General features: G+C 42.4%; 2 protein-coding genes and 1 long non-coding RNA gene across 3 annotated transcripts; 2 read left to right on the plus strand and 1 right to left on the minus strand.

Moving 5' to 3' along the window:
* Nucleotides 1–719: 719 nt before the first annotated feature.
* LOC118085219 (granulocyte-macrophage colony-stimulating factor receptor subunit alpha-like) lies at nt 720–12957 on the plus strand. Its single transcript, XM_035115622.3, has 11 exons — nt 720–832; nt 1304–1427; nt 2136–2261; nt 3712–3844; nt 3941–4122; nt 4566–4696; nt 6642–6668; nt 8849–8972; nt 10636–10729; nt 11128–11200; nt 12081–12957. The coding sequence occupies exons 2-11, from the start codon at nt 1406–1408 to the stop codon at nt 12162–12164; spliced, it is 996 nt and encodes a 331-aa protein (XP_034971513.3). The 5' UTR covers nt 720–832; nt 1304–1405; the 3' UTR covers nt 12165–12957.
* A 1429-nt stretch (nt 12958–14386) lies between these two features.
* SLC25A6 (solute carrier family 25 member 6) lies at nt 14387–21232 on the minus strand. The gene is made up of 4 exons (XM_035115031.3): nt 21036–21232; nt 17917–18403; nt 15926–16066; nt 14387–15013 (listed from the first exon to the last, which is right to left on the minus strand). Exons 1-4 carry the CDS (start codon nt 21144–21146, stop codon nt 14856–14858), a joined length of 897 nt encoding a protein of 298 aa, XP_034970922.1. The 5' UTR covers nt 21147–21232; the 3' UTR covers nt 14387–14855.
* On the plus strand, nt 20503–23377 carry LOC132591982 (uncharacterized). The gene is made up of 2 exons (XR_015949499.1): nt 20503–21417; nt 22221–23377. It is a non-coding gene; the product is annotated as an uncharacterized LOC132591982 (long non-coding RNA).
* Nucleotides 23378–24024: the final 647 nt, after the last annotated feature.

The raw sequence follows: 24024 nt of genomic DNA on the forward strand, positions 1-24024 counted from the left end.
AATGGTGACTAGATTTGATACACGTCGCTTCTGTTGGTTAAAATATTATTTTCCTGAGCATAACAATGGAAATATCCTGAGTCGAGTTCCCAGTGGATATCCATTCCAGCCTCAGGAGCAAAACTGAAGCTCTCCCTCAGTTTTGACAGAAACTTGCTTGCACCTTCAGAATGCCATGGTGACAACTGTCATTCAACAAAAGAACACTCTGCAGCCCACAAGCTATTGTCTTCCCTGGGCTAAGAAAATGTGAAAAAAGGAACTCCCCAAAAAGGAAACTTTTGGCTGACATTAAAGACAGGAAGTGGTTGTTCTTAGTGAGGCAACTGTGACAACTGAGATGGCCTATGATGAGAATTTCCTGAATTTCCCCATGTCTGTTACTTTGATTAGAAAACGGTGGGTGTGAAGGTTTCAGACACTTTTCTCCAGGTCCCAAGGATCCTCAGAACACCAGGAGGTCTCTTATGTCCAGGAACCCTTGGTGAACCCCGCCCAAACACTGAGTTTGGAGTTTTTATCATCATATCATTTGTGAACAAAATCTTTTGACAATGTTCTCTCTAGGAGATATATTTGTTCACTGGGCCTGTTCATGGTGCATTCTTCTTCAAGCAGTATCAAGAATATAAGGAAGACACCAGAAAGGCCTTCAAGAGTAAGAGAAAGCATCCCACTACTTTGTTCTTTCTTATTCACTTAAATTGGAAGTGAAAGAAGGAAGTTTGTGATGCAACGCTCCTTATGAAAGCGACATATATATCATTGCTTTCTCTCTGCCCTGCCACAGCTTCTCTTCCCTACAACCTTATTGAGCCTGTAAGAGGAGACGGTAAGAACAACTCCCCACTCAGCAGACAAGGGGCCACATTCATAACCTTTCACAAATACATCACCCATTTTTCATTGGTGGGGAGAGAGAGAGAGCAGGAATAATAGAATATATCTACTATCCCAATCCTTTCAACATTGTGACAGTCGTCACCAGTCCAACCCCTCTAGGTCTTGAGAAACCCTTTGCTATTCTCAAAAACTGGAAAGAGGGTGGTTTGGGTATCCAAGACAGAGGAATGCTACCAAGAAGCAGGAATCTTGTTATGACTTAGAAAGGTTTGTGGGTTAGGAAAGAAAATCAGTATTTTAGACCAATGGAAGGATTCTTAGTGAAAACGAACATGTCTTTGATTGATGTCTAAAAGAACTAGACCAAAAATATTATTGTGTGCAAACTGTATTAAAAAACAACTGCTTAACAGATTGGGCATTCTTTCTTTACTCCCCAAAACATTACCCATTGATCCAGTACAAGATGATGAAAGATGAATAGATGGACACGTAGGGAACTTTCATATCTAGAAGGAAAAGGGACTGGATTGCTATCAAGATTAGAGATTAGAACTGACAAATGAAAAGCTGGAAAAATACAGGTAACTCACCTATATTTCTATATACAGTGGACCTGCAACTTATACTTACTTTACATACATGATTGCAACCTTACATGGGTGGGGTGGGGTGAGAATAACTAAGTGGAGAGCGTTGGAAACCTGTCATTCCCCACTCTGCATTTATTTATTTTCCCCCATCTGTACACCCAGGTTCCCCCCCCCCCCCTTGTTTATGAGGCAATATTAAAATGTCAAATTTAAGAATTTTATGGGGGTTTGTTTTGAAATTTTAGCAGGGTTTTCCATGCAACTTTTTGCAAATTAGCCATGTGCTATTTAACAAACAAACAAACACCCAAGCTTTGTGTATTTTTAAACAGAGAGATATATATAGAAATAGAGAGAATTATCAATACGTTTTTAATTTTTAACTTGGGAATATGTATATATCATCTTATTGTTAGGTGTCAGTGTTTGATAAAACAGATTTACAGAAGAGGATAATGCTAACGTAATACAAAAGGATTTCCATTTCCTCTCACTCTTCTCTGCCTGGCCACCCTCAGATCTTTCCTGGGTTTCCCTCAAATCCTCTGGAGCAGATTTAGGGAGGGCACAGGATGGACATAAAGGGAGATGAGAGGGAGGGAATGTTCCTTTCTCCTAATGGAGTAACTTAAAAGAATACCACTCCAATGAAAATGTGGCAGCATAATGAAATAAAACAAATTCTTTCTTTCATTTTAGGATTTATTTCTGTGTATTTACATAAAAAAGGAAAAATCAGTATGGTGCCCAATATAGGATTTGCTCACATGAGTTGCCTCACAGTGTTCTGCTCTGTTTTCTTTTTTACTTTTGTGAATAATCAGGGTAAGTATACATTTCCATTGAACTGTGTGGGACTTACCAGTACTTTAGCATAGACAGGGTTAGAATTGTGGAAGCTCAGATGAGTGACAGTGGAGAGCAGGCAAAGTTGGGGAGGAAGGGAATGTATTTATTACCAAAGTAGTTCATTAATGTGTGTGTGGATCAGGCATTTTAGTTTTGGGGTAGGGTTGGTTCTTATGTGGGTGTAAGATGGAAAGTGAGGAGAGATGGAAAAAGCATGTCTGCTTGAAAATCTCTCTCTCACTCACTCACACACACACATATATAGTACACACATGTAGGCACACAATATACCTTGGGGCAGATGGCTACTTGAAGAAGGTTAGTTAGGTACTGTAAACAAATAACATATTATGGTAGGAAGCATTTGTGTCTGCTGAAGATGATACGAAAACAACCATGAGATATGAAACAAATCATGAAGCTCCCCAAAACTGCAGCAAACAGGAATGAAACTACCATGAAATTACATAAACAAGCAGCTATGGAACAGGATCTGCTTCCTCCCTCCTTGGCCGTAGATACCGTATTTTTCCATGTATAAGACACCCCCTATTTTGGGGGACTAAATTTAAAGAAAATGAGGGGGGAGGGCCCAAAGTTGTTGAGCTTTCTTGAGGGGGAATTGCATGTGCACCATCACCGCAGCAGGGCTGTTGCTGGGGGGTGGCAAAGTGGGCAGCTGCTCCCCCCACGCCACTGTGGGCAGGAAGCTTCCTAGAGCACGAGCCACCAACCAGCTGGCTGGCAGTGTGCAGTCCCCCCACACCACACCACTATCTGTGTATAGGACCCCAGTTTTTTGACTGCAGCAAAAGAACACACAACCATTCTCAGAGTGCAGGTGATCCCAATTAAGGTTCCGCCCACTTCCCTCTAGTCACTTCTGTCCTCTCGTCTCCTAGCCACCGGATTTCTCAACCATTGAGCCTTTCATGAAGCCACCTTATCTAATCTCCTAGCCTTGGGACTCAGAGCCTGCACATCCTCCAATGAAAGAGAGTCAGCTAGTTCACTCTCTCCCCGTTCTTCTTCTTGCTGTTCACCTCCTAGTTCTGCCCAACTATTGTCTTCCAAACTGTGCCCCTCAGCAAACCATTGTTCCAAATCAACACTACTGCTCCTGTGGAGTTTCAGGATCCTGGCCATGAGCGGCGGGGGGGGGGGGTAGGCTCCCGCCATTCCTCATCAGAGTTGTACCCCTCAACCCAGTCTCTGACAGCAGGTAAGCAATAGAGAATCACATCCCCACGAGGGGTAAACATTGCTGATGGAAACTGTGGTGAAAAGCCACTTGACATTAAAGGAAGCACTTTGCATACATTGATCTCATAAAACACATATAGGATGAGCACATTAATCCATGCAGGTATGCAGCCTCAGAGCCACACACACAGAGACACTGACCATTCCTATTTTTTCTCCCCAGGACTGGAAGGGACATCAGCTGAAAATTTATCCTGTGTCATTTACACAGTTCGTGTTACCTCAATGGATTGCACTTGGGAAGCTGGCAGGAATATTTCTAAAGACGTCCAGTATTTTCTATACTTGATATATCAGTAATTCATTTTCATTTGTTAAATGGCGGTGGGGAAGGGAATAGTTAGAATATGCTGTTCCTGGTTGGGTTTTTAACAAAATGTTTTGGCATGCAGCAAAAATGATGGAGAAGAGATGGAGTGCCCTCAGTACAAAAGTAATGAACTTGGAAGACATGTTGGGTGCCATTTTCCTAATGTGAAAGTTCCTGAGAATCATATTACCCTCAGAGTGAATGGATCAAGTGAAGAATCACTGGTTCAGCCTTTGGATCAGCAATTCTGGCCTTTCGATCATGGTAAGAGAAAGAGGGTGGGTCTTGTTCGTTCATTTACTCATAGTGCAAAAAAAAAAAGATATCTCGAGATACCTTATAAATCAGGTATGGGGAACCTGTGTGCCTCCAATATTATTAGACTCTAAATCTCTTCACCCCGATCACAGGCTAGGCTGGCTGTGGAGTCAGAAATTCGTCACCCCTTCTCCAGTCCTTTGTTTTAAAATGCTTGCAAAATTAAAGAAACCTCAGCGGTGTATTTGTCTGCCTGCATTCACACACCCTGTACCCCTTCAAGACCTCTCACCACAAAATTCCTGGCTTTAAGCCGAGTGACACCTGACCACAATGTATGTGGATCTGAAATGCTTAGGAACTGGAAGCAGGGAAGTTCACCACTCAAATGCCCTTGAAATTTCACAGCTCTCCACCTGTCAAGTAAAATACTGGCTATTTCATTACAGAAAAACTTGCTCCACCACAAAATATCACTTGGAATTGTCATGAACAGCCGTGGGGGTGCACAGTACAATGGAAACCCCCTCCATGTGCCTTGAAAGATAATTCAGACTACTGCTTTAAGTATGAAATAAGGGTAAGAGGTTAATTGTGGTTTTGCTTGTTGAATAGCTTTTTGTTACCTTTGCTAGTCACATGCAGATATCTGGTGTAGAAATTCGTGGCGAAAGAAACATTTCACATTTTGAAAATTTGTCCAATTTCAAATGTACATGGAATTTAGTTTGACTGCTATTTCCTGACTACCAGGGAGAATGGTAATTCTTAGATAGGTTTTGGTTGGTAGAGATGGAGTTGTGTACAGTTCTTTACATGAGTAAAGAAAATCCTCAGATAAAATAGAGTGATACTTCTCTTGTGGGTTGACCTCCCAACAAATTATGCATTGCAGCCTATTAGAAAAAGCTTATAGTATTTTATCTGAATCTGTTTCTCGACTGTTTTGTTCTCAGCCAAAAACCAATGTCTGCAATCCAGTTTAGAAAGTTCCCATGAGGACAGAGCCATCACCCATCTTTCATGGTGATGCCGAGGTTGCAATGTGTGAGCTGCATTGACAGGCATATACCATCACCCCATACATGTGGGTGCATCAATGTACCCATGTGCAGCAGCATCCAGCAACAATGGATGAAATTGTTCATCCTTCCTACCTTCATACAGTGTGGCTCAGTTTTGGTATGCATGCTCGTACACAAATGCCAGGTCTATCCTACATATTTAAAATAACGACTGGATTGTGGTGATACATTTATTTGCTGAGTTCCTATGTACATCAAAAGCTGCTCTGCCAAATCCTTGCATTATAACAGAGGAGGCATAATTGCGGCCCACCTCTTAGCCTCAGTTGGCATAGCCAATAGATGACAGGATCACCCTACATCTGGAGGATCAGTTTTTTTCCACCCTTGGTCTATAGCAGGCATCCCCAAACTGTGGCCCTCCAGATGTTTTGGCCTACAACTCCCATGATCCCTAGCTAACAGGACCAGTGGTCGGGGAAGATGGGAATTGTAGTCCAAAGCATCTGGAGGGCCGAAGTTTGGGGGTGCCTGGTCTATAGGAATGCAAAATGGTTGCCTGGTGCTTCATGGTCAGCACTTGTGGTGTAGCAGGGGCCCAAAGGGCCACAATTAAGGTGATAATGTAAATCCCGGTAAATCCCGGTAAATCTTGGAATATGCTTATTTTAGAAGAGTTATGGTAACCTGATGCTTTAAAGAAACTGATGATTCAGCAAGAAGCCGTCCCTACTGGGATAGAGGGTCAGCTAATACGCAAATCACAGAGATACAGCTCACAAGCTAAGAACATAATTTGATACATGGTATACATAACACAGGTTCCCAACATGCATACTAACTCACAATGTAACATTATAATGAGAATCAAAGTTTAGTTAGCGATGCTTATTGCGCATGCTTATTAAACATGAAATGAGGTAATGATGAATATTAAATATAAAATGATGTAATGATTTATATGATTGGTTAAAACCAAAATCCTTTGTCTGAAATATTATAAATTCCTCTGCCCCACGTTGGGCGGGGTTGCAGTTTTGCAAAAATATTTGACTGTAACCTTATTGCTTTGCAATAAACAAAATGCTATGCAGTACAGTGGACTCCTAACTCCTCTTGTCTCTGAGTTTTATTGGCCTAACTCAGAAGATAAAGCCATTTTTTGGCATGCAACAGTGGGAAGGCCAAACACTACCTTCTAAAGTTTCACATCTATCAATATATTGGAAAACGTGAACTTCTATAACTCACTCGTCTTCTTTTAATATGTATGTTTATAATATGTGTATGTTACACAATGAAAAAAAGAGAAGATTATGGGGGAAGTTAATAATCCACCCACAAGAAAGTCAGCCCTCTGTCCTCCGATATTATCAGTTACTCTTGACAATTTTTGCCTTCCTTGCTACTTAAGGTATACAGCTAAATTTGAGAAATCTAGCATACTTTGAAAAAGTACAAGGAAAACCAACTAAAAATGTTACTTTTTTTGTCTCTAAGGATGAAATCAGAGGCCAAATTTCAACAGTAAGTATTGTTACCTTATATAAACATGAGGCATGTGAACTGAATTTAAGAATGGGAGGATCATGTGAATGCTGCCTTGGAAGAAATCTGGGCTATAAATATTAAGAAGGCAGATTAGTATTATTTGTTCACAGCATTCTGAAATAAATAAATAAATAAATATTCACTAGAATGGGGAAGTCAACAAGTGCCTATAATCTTTTCATTTTCTGTATTTATTTCAACTGTTTATATACTGCTTAACTCCTTAGTCTCTAGGCAGTGCCTAATAAGGTTTAAAATGCAATAAAATAAAATCTGAAAAAATATACTTTAAACACCTGCTGAAATAAAGTCTTTACTGCATGACAGAAGTTCAATAGGGAAGGGGTTATACAGTACTGTGTCTGTCCGTGATGCATGCAGAGAAACATATCATGGCCCCCTCTGAGATTTCTGCCTGCGGAGGCAAAACTGTTTGGTGCTATGAGTGAAGGGCTGGTTTAGCTCACACCACAAGTCTAGCACTTTACTTGTGTGTTAGAAAACAAAGGGATGCTGTCTTCAAGGAAAAAAAGCTTGATATACAGCAAAACAATTGAAATGTGCCCTGCACTGACACTACTTGGGCTTAGGATCTTGTCTGCTCATGATTATCCTAAAAATGACCTCTTAGCCTTTCTATTGACTGTTGCTCGTATGGAGGTAGCCAGATGTTGGAAAACCAGTAATGGGCGGAACATTGATTCTTGCTTTAACAAAGTATGGTCAATAGCATTGACTGAGAAACTAACGTGCCAGGTGAGAGCAGTAAAGGGCAAACACAATCCATGTTCCTTTATAACAGGCATCCCCAACCTGTGGCCCTCCAGATGTTTTGGCCTACAACTCCCATGATCCCTAGCTAACAGGACCAGTGGTCGGGGAAGATGGGAATTGTAGTCCAAAACATCTGGAGGGTCAAAGTTTGGGGGTGCCTGTTTTATAACATATGGCAAATGTTTATTGAATGCATAAATTGTTCAGACTGTGGTAGGAATCCACCCAGCACTCGTGGGAAAATGTGGTGTGATTTCTTAGAGTAATCAAGTGAAACTTTAACACACGGCACGATAAAAGTCTGTAATTTTATCAGGACAGGTTACTTGTTGTTTACTGTTGTAACAATTGTTTTCTCAAAATGTATCTTCTTAAAATAAATAAAAACAGTATAAAAGAAAGGAATCTATCACAAGGAACGTAGATTCTGAGTTGTCCGAGAAGAGAATTTTGGCTCCCCCAAGCTGTGAATTCAACACCAATCCACTTAATTCGTCTCTTTTAATTTGGTGGAGAGAGGGGGGCTCTATCCTATCTGCATAGCCCTCTTCCTGGATTCCATTCCCTGACCAGCATTCATTGTTTGTTCACGATTATTTGCTCTCATGATAACATCAAGCAGTTACACACAATTCTGCTTTGAATACTGTTTTACCTTCAAATGTTTAAGGGCAGGCATACTGCTTCATTTCCAGCCAGTGTGTGCCCTGTAACTTCTTTCTGCAATCCTGTAACTTTTTGTAACACTAATGTTCTGGTTTAATTTTTTTGGTCCTGCTATGGTGGTGCAAGAGTGCCCCTCCAGGCAGCAATGACATGGTAGCACTCTCTGACCAAGCATTGCAGAAAAATTAATGTGGATGGCCCAGCATAAATCCAGCACCAATACACTATCGTTGCATGAATGACATGTTGCTGAATACGCCTGGAAAAACAACAACAACACCCCAGTGTGGAGGGGCCAAAGATATAAATTTGGCAAACTAGGTTTTATAATATGGGGAGGAGCTAGGGGTAATTAAACACATACAACAAAATGCAAAATATAATAAACATACACCTAAGATGTGGCTGCTACAGGTGCCACATAATACCCCTTCTGCATTTGTAAGAAGTTAATCATTTAGTGTAGTATACTTTGGAACTCCCTGCCTATTGAGATCTAATATTGAGAATCTCATTTAATCTGTTTTAGTATGTTTTAAAACATGGTTGTGATTTTTTTCTTGATTTTTCTTGTTTTATCTTTCTTAACTGTTTGAGGTTTGTGTCCTTTTACAATCAAGTGGTGTGTAAGTTTATGAAATAATAAGTTGATGAATATGAATTGGCATGCTATTTCACCTACAAAGACATAAAGCAGTTTCGTGTTCTACTTTTAGTTACCAGAACAAACCCACCAAAATTACACGATACGTGGGAAATACTCATTGAGGCTCCGTGCAGCTGGACAGTATTGTTCCATTGGAACACAGTGGAGTGAGTGGAGTAAACCAATTGTGTTTGGTAAGATTACGGATTTATTTATATATTTTTTCCATTGGCCCTTTCTCTATTATTCTCTCTAATGGCTAACTCGGGTGCTTGTGTGCCTCTATCAGCCTGAGAAACAAAGCCATCCAAAAATGTTTATATATATTTATTCAGAGGATTCCCTCAGCACGCAGAACTATATAAATTTGTAGACTAAAATATTTTTTTTTAAGAAAACAGCCCATACTTCCAAGACTTCCAGCTTCTAGGACTTACGGAAAGTCCTAGAAGACAACAAAAATGATATTAGTGTCAGTCCTCCTGTTTAGAGATGGAACTTTAATAATAATAATAATAATAATAATAATAATAATAATAATAATTTATATCCCACCCATCTGGCTGGGTTTCCCCAGTCACTCTGAGCAACTCTCAACAGAATATTAAAAACACGATAAAACACCAAACACTAAAAACTTCCCTAGAAAAGGCTACCTCTTCTAAAAGTCAGATAGTTGTTTATATCCTTGACATCTGATGGGAGGGAATTCAACAGGGTGGGTGCCACTACCAAGAAGGCCCTCTGCCTGGTTCCCATATGACCTCACAGTGAGTGAACCGCCAGAAGACCCTCAGAGCTGGATCTCAGTGTCTGGGCTGAATGATGGTGGTGGAGGAGACACTCCTTCAGATATACTGGGCCGAAGCCATTTAGGGCTTTAAATGTCAGCACCAACACTTGGAATTGTGTTCGGAAACTTGCTAGGAGCCAATGTAGGTCGTTCAGGACCGGTGTTATATGGTCTTGGCTGCTATGCCCAATCACCTGTCTAGCTGTTGCATTCTGGTTTACTTGCAGTTTCCGCGTCACCTTCAAAGGTAGCCCCATATAGAGTGCATTGCAGTAGTCCAAGTAGGAGATAACCAGAGCATGCACCACTTTGGCAAGGCAGATCAGTTGATGGACACCGCCGTACCTGTGTGTTTATATAAGATGCCAGATTTCCAAAATACCATCCTGGTTCTTCCCCCAAAACACTACTCTGGAAGCCCCCATCCCAGCAAGCTTGGCCTATGTGGACAGAGCCAAGTGATAAGAGTGGTTGTTACCAGGTCTGGTGCTCTTTTAAGGACCAGAACTAACCATTGACTGCCCTGATCACCAGTAAGCTGGTTGGAGGAGGGAAACAAGAGTGCTGTTTGGGGAGGTGCCACTATTGAATTTTTGATTTACCTTTTAAGGGCCTGACTCTGAGAAGTGCTGAGCTAGGCAGCTGTAGCTGCCACTATCTTCTTTCCTTGCAATGCATCTGGGCCACAATGTAATGCCCTAGAGCAGTGGTGGCCAAACCTGGCCCTCCAGCTGTTTTGGGACTACAATTCCCATCATCCCTGACCACTGGTCCTGTTCGCTAGGGCTGGTGAGAGTTGTAGTCCAACAACATTGGAGGGCCAAGTTTGGCCACCACTGCCCTAGAGGAACATTGTATTTGGAGGCAGGTTCAAAGGCTTTTAAGGGAAGGCAATGGCAGTCACAGCCTCCTGGCTTGGCGCTTCCCCTTTCAGCACTGGGACCTTAAAAGTTATAAATAAAAATCATGCCAGCACCGTTGGTGCCTGGCCCAACCACGTCACAAGCTGATGCTGGGCCTGTGTTTATGATACACTTAATACGAATGACTTCCTATCTTTTCAGGTGCTGACCCCAATCCATTTCCTACAGTATTATTAATACTGGTAGTTCTTGGGACCGTCATAACAATCTTGCTCCTGATTTTGATCTGGAAAAGGTAAAACACAATGACCCTCCTTTTTTTACCTGCATCTAGAAAACGGCTAGCATTTTTAATTACCATTGTTCTGAGATTTGACAAGCCTGTGTATTCTTTGTTAGGATTTTAACCAAAAGATCTGAACAACTCAACATTTCCAGAAGATCTGAAAACACTAAATGAAAATATGACGTATTAATATTCTAATCAAAATGTGGAATAGAAGGATCTGTTAAAGATTTAAGACAATGCAGTACATATAGTGCATAATTCAATCTATGTCCTATCTGGGCATGCTGTTTTGGTGGGTGGTCCCCTTCTATGCATGAAGCTCTCCATCTGCAGGCAAGAGGATATGGATTAGGAAGAACGGGATTTGAGACCCTGGTCAATGGCCCAAATTTTCCTTCCTGCAGATTCCACATATGGAGATGCCTAGCTTTTCCAGTTCCACAACCAAAAGATGTTCTTTGGCAATATGAGAATGTGGTGAGTTCTAGAATGCCTTGAATGCGGTGTTCTGCCGGATTTTAAAACAATTTAAAGATGAATGGCTGTAATTCACAAAGTAATGCTATGCGATTGTTTACTGCCACAAGGAAGGTGCCATGAAATTGCTGATCTAGCAGTTTCCCCCCCATTCCTAGAGATGTTTGTGTGCTAGAATTTTATCTAGTCTAGTAAAATATTGCCACAATTGTGTATGAACGATGGAAGTCTCCAAACACTGAAACCACTTCCCCAAACCTATCTGTGTGGTCATAAAAACAACAAAATTAAGAGTTTCTAGTTACAATGGATTCACCTAACTAGCTCCATTAGTGGAAGGTCTGTGTAAGAAACTAGTACCTGGTAATTTTACTTACATTCTAGTGCCATGGGTAGTTGCTTAATTTCATCTAAAAGAAATGGGACTTTTAAGTAAGTTTTAACTTAAATGGAGATATTGAAACTGTAATAATTATAATTATACCCTGCCCACCTGGCTGGGTTTCCCCAGCCACTCTGGGGAAATTAGAAACAGGGTTGAACTGAAAATATATTACAGAGGAAAAGTTGCATTGCATTGTAAAAAGAATGAAGTGTGCATGCACACGAAAGCTCATACCAAAATAAAAACTTAGTTGGTCTTTAAGGTGCTACTGAAGGATTTTTTTTATTTTATTGCAAAAAGAGTTTGCTGCAGCTGCCATTTGTCACTTGCTAAATGTTGGAGGAACTGTGGATAGCTCAACCACCAGCACACTATTCTTCAATACTGGCTATGCTAGTAGAACTTCGTTATGAGCTGTAATAAAGAAGTGAAACTGAAGTGGTCACGAGCCTTAGGAATTAACCTTAAGGGGATTTTTCTTTTCCCTTTTTGTAGAAAACATGGGTGGACCCGACACCAGCAGCAGATGAAAAAATAACAGTGGTTGAAGAAATGAACTGTGAATTGCAAAAACAATGACAGATTTCCACCAGCCAGCTGCTACCCCAAATAAATTAGGGAAATGCTATTATTTTGGTGCTTCCTTTTCTCAGCTGCAAATGCATGTACAGTATACAAGTACAAAAGCTGCTACTCAAGCACACTGGAAGACAATGCCAGGGATAGGTTTCCTTTGCAAGTAACAGTTAGAGAAAGAAGCTTGTGTGTAGATACTGTGTATATATGTATATGTATGTGTGTGTGTGTGTGTGTGTGTATCCAACTGTAGGGATCAACACACAGCCAACACAGAGATCAAGTCAGGTGTGTCATTTTGCTTTGCTACACAAGGAAGTGGCAATGATGACAGCAAGGTGTATGCAGCTGAAATATCTACACAAAATTTCTGTCCCCTAAAATATATAGGGTTAGATTGGGTGCACTAAATTCAAAAGGGTTGGGGGACTTAACTGTTTGGGAAACACTAAAGGACAGGGGCTAATGTAATGTTTGTAGTCTGCCATGCTTCATAGATCTCAACATTTTCTTAAGATGCCCACTGCTCCAATAAATGAGCCTTTTTGGTCAACAAGGCTTTTTGACAAGCCTGTTAAGACAGTCTGTTGATTTAGCTGCATCTTACATTTTGCTGGTTTTTATTGCTAGCCAAGCCTTAAGTGATTATTATTGTGATACTTCCGCATTCATGTATTGTGGTTTTAAGTTTTAGTGTATTGATGTTTTGTGCTCTGCACTGAGATTTTACAAGTATCGTTAGCATTTTTAGCTCTTAATTCCTTTTGCTAGAGTTAATAAAGGTTTATAAAAACCATTTCTAAGGTACTGTGTAATCCTAAGCATTACCAGAATAGTTGCATCAGAGCTAGTTATGCTGCAAAATATTCCTGTTTCAGGGGGTTAGAATAGATGACTCTTGAGGTACCTTCCAACTCTACAATTCTATGATGTATCTAATGCCTATGGCTTATTTTCGGGGGTGTCTTATTTTCTTAAAAAATTACCTCCACTTCCTGTCGCTGCTCGGCGCCTGGAACTGGCTGCTGCTGCGCTGGTGGGCACTTTGTTGGCGCTTCAGCAGGGCACGCTGCTGGGTCCCGCTGGGTCGGCGCTCGGAGCGGCACGCGCTGCGGCTCTTGCTGCGTCCCGCCGGGGCTCCGGAGGCAGCCTGCCAGGTCGGCGCCCAGCGCGCCCCGAGCCTCCGGGAGTCAGCAGCAGCAACACAGCAGGAGGAGGAGGCGGCCTGCCGGGTCGGTGCCCAGCAGCGCCACGCACTCCAAGCCCCAAGCCAGCAGGAGCGTTGGTTCCTGGAGGGTTGGGGCGCTCTGCGCGCGCTGCTGGGTGCCGAGCCGGCAAGCCTCCTCCTCCTGCCGCAGCTGGCATTGCTGCTGCTGGCTCCCGGAGGCTCGGAGGTGACCGGAGAGGTGCGGGCAGCCTCGCCTCTTCCTTGGCGCCCTCCAGAACGGTGCCTACCACTATGGCTTATTTTTGGGGTATGGCTTATATTTCTCAAATGCTTGAAAATCCTGCTACGTCTTATTTTATGGCTACGTCTTAAAATATGAGAAACACGGTACCTGCTTTCCAATGTGGTTTATGACGTGCTTCCCACCACTTCCCTTTTGGAGTCATACTAATGCACAAATTATGTACATAAGCATTGCCCAGCCATTTATTATTATTATTTTGCAGGTTCTAGAGTTACCATATTCAAAGCAGGTTCCTTGGATTCTACATCAAACTATTTTGCCCATTTGTCATAAATATGTAGTCAAACCTCTGGAAGTCCCAGAAAGTAGATCTCATTTACTCTTTTAATTTAAAAGTGGAAGTTCAATCATCAGTGGACACACTGATCAAATGCGGTATTAGCAGTGCCAAGCCAAGCCAAATTCAAATGTTACTCACCCCTCAGCTAGGCCCACTCCTCTACAAAATTCTGCTGCACCAATTTATTTTTTCATCTCCCCTCCCCTATCTGAAGCTGGTAGAAGTACCATACAGTGGTACCTTGGGTTAAGAACTTAATTCGTTTCGGAGGTCCATTCTTAACCTGAGACACCACTTTAGCTAATGGGGACTCCCGCTGCTGTTGCGCCGCCATGCAATTTCTGTTCTCATCCTGAAGCAAAGTTCTTAACCGGAGGTACTATTTCTGGGTGAGTGTCTGTAACCCGAGGTACCACTGTACTGCATAGCAGGCATGACCCTGAATATCAAGTTATAACAGTAAATTCAATACATCAGAGTTAATTTTGTTTTTTATTTCACAGAATGCCTCAATTCTGAGAACACAAATGCTAGATGTTCAGCTGTGCAAACAGTACATAGTGCTTAAGTACAAGTGGAAAAACATGATTTGTTAAATGAATACTTCTCAAAACATGATTTTATGGTCCTCTAAGATAGGACTTGAAACTTCAGGCTGCTCTTCAGTGAAGTTCAGCTGCCTTGGACCCAGAACTGCTAGCACTACAATTATCACCAAAAATAGACAAACTCAGTAAGCTGAGTTGTCTGTTTCAATGCTGGAAAAATGGTATCTCAAAGTGTTATCAGTTCACTGAAGGCAGTTTCTAGCCCTACTTAAACACAATCTGGCCCCGATAAATAAGACTCCACACTGGAATTTTTCAAAGATCAATGGTCCATAATGGCAAGTTATTCTACATGATCTGTCAATTTAACTTACAATTCTAGTAAGGTTTTTTTTTAGATGACTTTCTTGAATTCATCATACAACACAAGCACAAAAGCACCACCCATGCCTCGAAGAACATTAGACCATGCACCCTTGAAGAAAGCCTTTCCACCTTCATCTTTTGCAATCTTCTTCCAACAGTCAATTGTTCCAGAGTACATGATGTCAGCTGTAGGGAAAAAGAAGTTTATTAATTTGAAGCATTTATTTATTCTGTGAACCACCCTGAGATCTTTTGATGAAGGACAGTATATAAATTTAATAAATAAAAGTTTCAAGGACAGCAGGACTATCATGTTAACTTCTGTCCAGAGAAATGTAAAAGCAGTACTGAGCTAACACATTTTAGAACTTATGCACAGAAAGTTGTTCTTCAAATATTACTCTGAAACTAGATAATATACTGCTTTTATTGGGGGTGGATGTAGGGTGGAAGAAGGATCCCAGGTATTACTACCAAGCCGATTTTACAATGCTTATATGAGGACAGTCTTGTCCTATGACCCCAGAAGAACTAAATTAGAATCAGTATTAACAGGGAGTTAAATATTAACTACTTATTTAGAATCAATGTGAAGTCTATATATATGGTGTCTGAAGCACAAGCTTAGTAGAACAGAAACAATGGGACACAGGGCCAGATTCACCTAACCTAGTGTGCTAGTGGAAGCCAGAGCAATGACTTCCACTAGCGCAATGGGGCCTTTCCCCTCTCTCTTCCCCCTGCACTCTCCCAAATCAGCTCTAGGGGGTTGGGAGAACCCCGAGAACAGCACAATCAAGAGTGTGGTATTGTATTCCGCTCACCACAAAAGTGCTTACATCTGCCACCAAAAATAATTAAAAGCCACATAGCCCATAAACATTACTTATTACCCTATTAAGTCTTGGCGGGACTACTGGCAGAAAGAGTCAATGTTGGAAATGCAGAAGAGATATAGCACTCTGCTCTCTCCTCTGTTAGCCTGCTCACTAGGTTTGCATTCAATTTCATGCAAACACTTGCATGAAATTCCTTGCAGCACAGGACTATCAGGCTGATGCTTAATGTAAAATTGGCTTATTTTTATGTGTTGCTTACCTGCTTTACGTCCAGACTGCATCATCATTCGACGTCGCACTGTATCAAATGGATAGGAAACCACACCAGCTACTGCAGTCACTGATTGTGCAATCATCCAGCTTATAAAAATGTGAGTGTTTCTAGGATCTGGGAGCATACCTATAATGAAAAAACAGAACTTCTGCATCATTTTGAAAATTGAAGAAAGGATCTGTTTACCAATATGCAACATTTGAATACATATTTTGGGGCACTTTATGGTATATCATGAAATAATCCTCAACTGTTGAATTTTGTCTTCCTGGTTAATATAGAAGATCATAGTACAGGTAACTCTGTTTACAGTGGAACCCCTACTTACAAATTTAATCCGTTCCAAATGCACATTCATATGTAGAAACATTCGTAAATCGAAACGATGTTTCCCATAGGAATTCATTGGGAACGGATTAAATTCATTGGGAACGGATTCAATCCGTTCCAAATGCACATTTGTATGTAGAAACATTCGTAAATCGAAACAATGTTTCCCATAGGAATTCATTGGGAACGGATTAATTCGTTCCGGAGCCTTACCTCCCTCGCTGCCCCAGGCTTGCCGCCGCCGCTGGATCAGGCCTTCGCTGGCGAGGGCCTGACCCGGCGGTGGCGGCGAGCGCGGGGCACCGAGGCCATTCGGATGTCGAAGAAATTCGTAAGCGCGCCCCAATTTTTAAAATTCGTAAGTCGATTTTTTTGTAAGTAGAGTCATTTGTAAGTAGGGGTTCCACTGTACCTGTTTTATGATTCAGCCATTAACACACAACTGATGGTACATTTTAAAAATATCTAGTTACTAGAGAAGGTTTATAATCCCTTGTGACTAACACTGCAGCTACGGTACTATGTGTGGTCAAATCTGAAATTCTAGTTTGCTTGCGTCCAAATGGACAGTAACCTCTTTTACTCAGGGATTGAATCCATATACAGTAGAGAACTTCACTGACTGCTAGTTATGAACTACATTTTAATGTTTTGCTATTTTTTAACTCCACCTCTGATCAGGTAACCTCAGTTCTTTTAGTAAAGTTGTTTTGTTTTTAAAATATGCTCCTTCCTGTCATCTCTTTGGTAAACAGTGAAGATGTGTGATACTGGAAAGACACTCCATTCAGGTGTCAACACTTTTTTATTTAATTAACAAAAATGCAGAGCATCTAAATAGAGAATCACCAATAAAATCTATCTCAATAATATGAGCTTTGGGATTACAGCAGTAAATTTAAGCTCTAGTCCTCTGCCCTAAATGAACAGCCTTGGGTAATTTACATACTTGGTTACAGTTAAAATTATAGGAACAGTTAATGTAACCATTTTAGCTTTTACAACTTTCCCTTTAGTACATAAGTAACGTTTCAACCCCTGGCCTTCGATCTTTTCCCTCCTAGTCTCTTTCATAACCTTCTTCAACCATGACTGCCCAGGGTTCCACTCCCTGCATTCCAAGAGAGGTTTCCATCACTGAGTACAGAACCAAATAAATAGTGTCACACAGCCTATTTAAATCTAATTCATTTTGTCAAACTGATTCACATGACTTTTCTTCGCTAGATTATCTGTGTGGCTTTGTAAACCAACACTTTCTGTGGTTTAGCTCTCTCTTCCCCCCCCCCCCCGCCTCCAGGCCCGGCCCTACGTGCAGGCTGGGTGGCGCAGGGCACCATGGCGCCGGCCTGCCAGGAGGGCGCCGCGAGCTGCGCCCACCCGCTGGCCGACCGGTCCGCTGCGCAGCTGCGCCTGCCGCCCACCGCACTGGGAAACGGGGTGGGAGGGCGCCGGAGGGATCCGGCGGGCGCCGGAGGATCCGGCACACCACGGCGCCGCGAGCGCTTAAGACGGCGATGCCCGCCTCTACGTGGATAGTATAACAGTTTTACTTGTGCTACTAGGCACATCTCAATAGTTACATGGTGCTATTCCAAAGCACCCAGCATGTTGCTTGTCAGTATCAGCCTGACCATCACATTTACCTTTTGCTGTGTCATAGATCCCAAAGTAGGCAGCTCTATAGATGATTATTCCCTGGACAGAGACATTGAACCCTTGATATAAGCCGCGCAGACCATCAGACCTGAAGATTTTGACTAGGCAGTCCCCCAGGCCTTTGAATTCTCTTTCAGCGCCAGCTTTTCCAACATCAGCAGCCAGTCGGGTTCTTGCAAAATCCAAAGGATAGACAAAGCAGAGGGAGGTTGCTCCAGCTGCACCACCAGAGGCCAGGTTACCAGCAAAATACCTCCAGAACTGTGTGTGCTTGTCTACTCCGCCTAAGAATACTTGCTTATACTTATCCTTGAAGGCAAAGTTGAGCGCCTGAGTTGGGAAATATCTGATGACATTGGCAAAATTCCCACGCCAAAAGGACAGCATTCCTTGCTCTTTAGGAATGCGGACAACACAATCAATGATTCCTTTGTACTGCTGATCAGCAGCAATCTGTTGACTTGCATGTTGTACCTGCAAGAAAAAGATGTTCAGTTACTCTAAATGAGAAATTGTGTGGTTCCAAATAAGCTTTATTCTTTCAGGTTCAATCTGAAATATACATTTCAAAGATCTGAAGTCACAATGGGAGCTAGAGAAAATGGGATAGAATAATTTAATCCAATTATGTCATTAAAGGAACAAAATGACTTCCACTCATACCACAAAGCTTCCCCTCCTTTCCCCCCTCCAATCTGCCTTTGAAGATTGGTGAAGCCCTAAGAGCGAATTTGTGGGGGAAAGAGGGAAATTCTGTTGCATGGGCAGAAGTCATTCTGATCATTTCATTGGATATAATGCAAAGTTAATAAATAGGCAAATGCAACAGTAAATACCATAAGTGGAAAAACAGCTAAGCAATCCATATCAGGCACCTAAAAATCAGGGCTACATCCATTTTTGGTTTCCCCCTATCAATAACTATTATAAATTATGATTATCTGGAGAAATCCTCCCGACTGTCTCAAAGTTATCACATATTCATTTGTTTCTACTCAAACTATGCTTTAGTATAGTGACATCAGTACTTTGGAACACTATTCCTATTAAAATCAGATAAGACGCCTACAATTCTGGTTATGTTGTCATTGCTGAAAATATTGGTTTCAACAAGTGTTTCTAGAGAATTTGATTGTGTTGGTTATTTGTTCTCTAATGATTTTAATTTCCCCTCATATTTTCTATGAATTGGCAGTTTAGAAATGCTCTTATAAACAAATAATAAAGATTGGCTCACTATGTAGTTAATATTCCCATGAGTCTTGTTAAAGCCACAAGTAGACTGTGAAAATATCAGCTTACTGTAAAAATTAAACTAATGAGCAGGGATATAACTATTGCAACTTAATTTCTAAAGGAAGTTAAACCAGTAGAACTACAGCCATTCCTCATTGCTGTGGGATTTTCATTTATAACTCTCCTACTCATGGGTCAATTTTGTGGTTCAACCCCATTGTCAATGGTCTAACATCATAATGGTTCTGAGTACCAGCTGATTGTTGAGTGCTTAGGAATTCCAGGCAGTGCCTACAAAGCCCCGTTTGGCAAAGCCCCACCTTTAACTTCCCCACACCTGACCTCAGATGCACGGCAGGTGGGTATAGCTTGTCCAGAAACAGCTTTGTGGGCCAAATGGGGACATGTAGCAGGCTGCAGGTTCCCCATCCCTGCTGTATGCAGTTACCTCAGAGTAAAGACCCAAGGAACTAAATGGGCTCGACTTTTTAAATTGTACTGTTCATCACAGGTTCTGAAGCTACCAAAGAACATTCTCTTCTGCCATGTCCTTTCGTGGTATTTGCCCATACTTGTAGCGTAGGCTGTAGATGCAGAACACACCTTATACCAAATAGTCAGTGGAAGTTTGGTGTAGCAGTTAGTGTCAGACAAGGACATGAAAGACCAGACTTCAACTCCTCACTCTGCTAGGAAGTTGACTGGGTGACCTTGGGGCCAGTTACTGCCTCTCAGCCAAACCTACCCCACAGGGTTGTTTCTGGACATTAAATGAGAATGATGAGAGCCATGTAGGCGACCTTGAGCTCATTTTTGGGGGGGGGAGAAAGTGGGATATAAGTGCAATAAATAGAAAAAATAAAGTCAGCCACTGGGTCAACTGTCTACAACGGTGGGCAGTTACTCTCTGGGATTTCGGGCAATGCCGAGGTTTAGCATTAAATTCATTCCCTTCTTCGTGCCAGCCGGATACTCTGGGCGGCCCCTCTCTGTTAAGAATATATCCTCCCCAATTAAAAGGAGAAAGTTATGTCCTTTGTATGTACATAGCGGAACTGGCCTGGGAAAGGTCGCGCACTATGTGACGCTGTGCAGCGCGAGGCCTGCTCTGTCTGCCCGCATAAGGAGTCTCACAGGCCGCCCCGCCTCAGTCACGCATCCGCCCGGCTGCGGCCCGAGGGGAGGGGCTTGGGCTTAGGCCCCACTGCAGCACAGGCGACGGTGACCTCGCGCGCTCCGCAGGGGTCACCCGACAAAGCCTCGCGAGACGAGAGCAAGGGCGGGGCCCGGAGGCGGGACGCCGGCCGCATCCAATGGGCGCAGACGCCCTACGCCGTTGCCGCACCAATCAACGACACGTCGCCGCAGAAGAAGATGGCGGCGGCAGCTTCCTTCGACCTCAGTGCGTTCCCGCCCTCTACATCTTAAGTACACCGCTACAAAAAAAGGGGGGGCATAGGGAATGGAGAAGGCGTGCTCCCCCCGCTCGTGAGGAGAGAACCCTTTCATCTGCGCGTTGGTTGGGGTGGGGGCAAGAGGAGGGGGACAGCGCCGCGCGCATTCAAACTGCCGCCTACGAACTTTCTACAGCGGAACCGGCCTAACGGCGGCTTTGCGCACGCACACACACAAACTCACACGGGGCGGGCGCCTCTCTTGTCCTTGTTGCAGCCGTCGTCACGGGCAGCCTTTCGAGGGGATAAGTAGTTCCTCACAAACATACACACATGAATGCGTATTAAAAATTTTTTAAAAAGAAACCGCGCAGTGGGGTGGGGGGGTCCGGACCGCGCACCCCAAACGCCTCGTTCCCAGCCCTGCCCCCTCTTATCTCTCCCACAAATAAAAGCGCCCCGCGAGGAGGCCTGACCTGAAGCAGCAGCTTGACCCTCTCGATGGGCGCCACGGCCGTCTTGCTGATGGCTGCCGCCACGCCGCCTGCCAGGAAGTCCTTGGCGAAGGAGAGAGCCTGGTCTGCCATAGCGGTGGTGGTGGTGGTGCTTGGTAGCGGCGAGTGTGCGGGGAAAGGGGCTGCGAGGCGAGAGACCACGGGCGCTGTCGCAACTCAGGCCGCCGAAAAGGGAAGGGCAAGCCCGGCTCGTGAGCTAAATGGCCGGCTCAAGAGGCTCCGCCCGCCGGGCTCCATTGGCGGGGCAGCCGCAAGGAGGAGGGATCCGTGGCCTCGCAGACGCCGGTGGAGGAAGAGGCGGCTTCCTGACGCTTCCTTTCCCCAGCAAACCCGCCCATGAGCTGTTGAGTGAATTTATTATCATTATCATTATTCTTTATTAAATTCGAATGGCGGGGCCCGGTGGGTGTTATGACTGGACTGCGGTCCTTGTCGGAGCCATAGCTGCCAAGTTTTCCCTTTTCTCGCGAGGAAGCCTATTCAGCATAAGGGAAAATCCCTTTAAAAAGGGATAACTTGGCAGCTATGGTCGGAGCTACCGGTATATCCCCGTTGTGGCTCGAGGGGGGGGGGAGTTACAGTGGTTTTACTCCCGTGTAAAGTGCTGCGGGGGGCGGGGAGCGGAAGCGCGAACTGCATGCATCTTTGTGTCAGTGAGGTTACACGAAGTCAGTCCCGGCTCGTGCCGACTCCGATTTGCGTTGGGTCGGGAATAGATTCCGCACTGGGCTTGCTGTGCCAGCAATTCACCCTGTTGGTTATCGTGGGTTATTTTATCAGGACTTTTTAAACCTGGATTGGAGGTACGAACGAGCAAAGTTGAAACGCATTACAGGAAAGCACTCTGAAATCCCTAATGTTAGTAGACTCCATTGTGCATGACAGTGTTGCAGTTTAATTGCTTTGTAGAGTCTATCCGTATACCTGTATTACATTTGTTTTAGATTATGGTCCTATTCTATTAATATTACAGTGCAAACAATGCTGAGGCCTGACAGCTTGTTTCAACATGGCATGACAGGGAAGGGTATAAAGATTACAGTGTTATCACTTATGAAACACTGCACTTTCATATATAATTGTTGCAAGTCCTTGGATATTTCCCTTTTGTATGTAATGTTTGTAATGTTTCCTTATATATTCCAGAGGACCAGCCTGTTAGTCTGTAGCAGCCAAAACAAAGGAGCCTGGAGGCACAGCTAGAAGACTAATGAATTTATTGTAATGACATGCGTCTTTGTAAATTTTAAGATGCTGCAGGACTGTTTTTACATGCTGTATTAAAATATGTACACATTCACATTGACAGTTACTGCTTTACTGAGCTGTGATTCCACCCCGCCCCACAGGCTGGGATGGTTCAAAGTTTCACGTAATATTAGATTCTCCTTTACTATTTTTAATTAAGCACATATACTTTGTCTTCATCAGCAGATGGGCTTGGCTTAAGCTTTATCATTTTAACTTGTTAGCTTGCTTTCACAAATTTTTGTAAAACCCTTATTTATTCAGAAGTACCATTGGTTTTACGGGACTTCATATCTGGAAAATAACACAGGATTGCAGCCAAACTACTAAACAACCTTTTTATTTGAAAGCTGCAGCTACCAAGAAAAAGTTAATTCAATGGGCCTTCTGAGTAAACATGCCTAGGTAAAAACAATTTATCAAAAACTGTTGATATTTTGAAACTTTGAATTGGTACTTTGACTGTTACTTAGCATTAACAGCGAAATGATTAAGTGATTTCAAAAGAAGGAAATTTAAAAAATTGGCTAATTGTAAACAATGATAATTTAGTTTCACTAATTTGCATAGTGCTTTTCAAAGAATGAGACTCCGTTTGTATTAATAGTACAAATATCAGGAGGCTCGTTTTTTATTTCAGAAATGGTTATGCAAATATATGGTAATAAGTCATTTTTGGAACTTAAATCGTTAAAACACTGATTGCAAACTTTCATTTTAGATATCTTTGAACAATCTTAAAAGGAATAAGAAATAAGTTTTTGACAAATAGATTAAACAAACAAGTACCACCACACATTCTGTGCAGTATATATAAGTTGCATGTGGAACATGAGGGCACACAGAGAGGAAACGCAATGTTTTTTAAAAAAAAATTCAGGAGAAATTTTCTATGGTTGAAATGCAAATCAAATGGTTACAATATAAAGTGTTCCTTGTTTGATTCATCAGGAAGACCTTTGCTCTCCACATTGCATGTTGTATGAAGGAACTTTGCTAATGCTTTGTATTTATGGTTTCAAGATTAGCTCAAGAAAATAAAAATCTGTAACTCACCTGCTGATAGTCTTTGGAAAGTTACTATAGTCAGCTTTGAGTAGCTCTCCTCCCTCCTTTGATCAGATGAGAGGAGATAGTATTCAGAATGATTGTATAGCATGGTTCAGGGGTGAACCAGAGGTCAAAGAAAAAAACTTGCATGCCTCCCCTAAAAAACCCCAGTCCAGTCAATTTTAGCAAAGTAAACTGTGTATAGAATCATACAGTATTTTGAAACCCACAAAACAATAGAACTAGTCACAAGTTGTTTTTGCAGATCTAGAAACCAATTTATACCTATTGTTTTAAATAAAAACGGTCATTTTTCTATACAGCTTCCTAGGACAGAGAACTGGGAAGGAATATGATTGAATTCATTTCAAGTTCTCTGAAAAGACATTAAAAAATCAAAGAGATATGTATTCATGTCTTTTCTTGAAGTGCTATTTAACTAAATTATTCTGGATCAGAGAGGAGGCTCTCATCACCCACCTCCATCTACACATTTTAATGCCGTTAAATGGAGTGGGATATTTTGTAGTATGAAGTTTTATTCCATGCTGACCCACTCCAAATATGGATGTAGTTTCTCTTACATGCCCACTAAATCTGGCATGGATGTTCACAGCAAATTGCTAAGTCACTTATACTTGTTCAGTTTGGG

The sequence above is a fragment of the Zootoca vivipara genome, chromosome 4 (genome assembly GCF_965207765.1).
Source record: "Zootoca vivipara chromosome 4, rZooViv2.hap1.1, whole genome shotgun sequence".
Lineage (NCBI taxonomy): Eukaryota > Metazoa > Chordata > Lepidosauria > Squamata > Lacertidae > Zootoca > Zootoca vivipara.

What these genes read in the sequence shown, in the direction of transcription:
- LOC118085219 (XM_035115622.3), top strand. Translation starts at nt 1,406, where the DNA reads ATGAAAAGCTGGAAAAATACAG. An exon ending in GAAAAGCTGGAAAAATACAG is followed by an intron (nt 1,428 to 2,135) that starts GTAACTCACCTA and finishes CTTTCATTTTAG; the next exon opens with GATTTATTTCTGTGTATTTA. An exon ending in TCAGAGGCCAAATTTCAACA is followed by an intron (nt 6,669 to 8,848) that starts GTAAGTATTGTT and finishes TTCTACTTTTAG; the next exon opens with TTACCAGAACAAACCCACCA.
- SLC25A6 (XM_035115031.3), bottom strand. Translation starts at nt 21,146, where the DNA reads ATGGCAGACCAGGCTCTCTCCTTCGCCAAGGACTTCCTGGCAGGCGGC. An exon ending in GGGTCAAGCTGCTGCTTCAG is followed by an intron (nt 18,404 to 21,035) that starts GTCAGGCCTCCT and finishes TTTTTCTTGCAG; the next exon opens with GTACAACATGCAAGTCAACA. An exon ending in GATCTATGACACAGCAAAAG is followed by an intron (nt 16,067 to 17,916) that starts GTAAATGTGATG and finishes TTTTCATTATAG; the next exon opens with GTATGCTCCCAGATCCTAGA.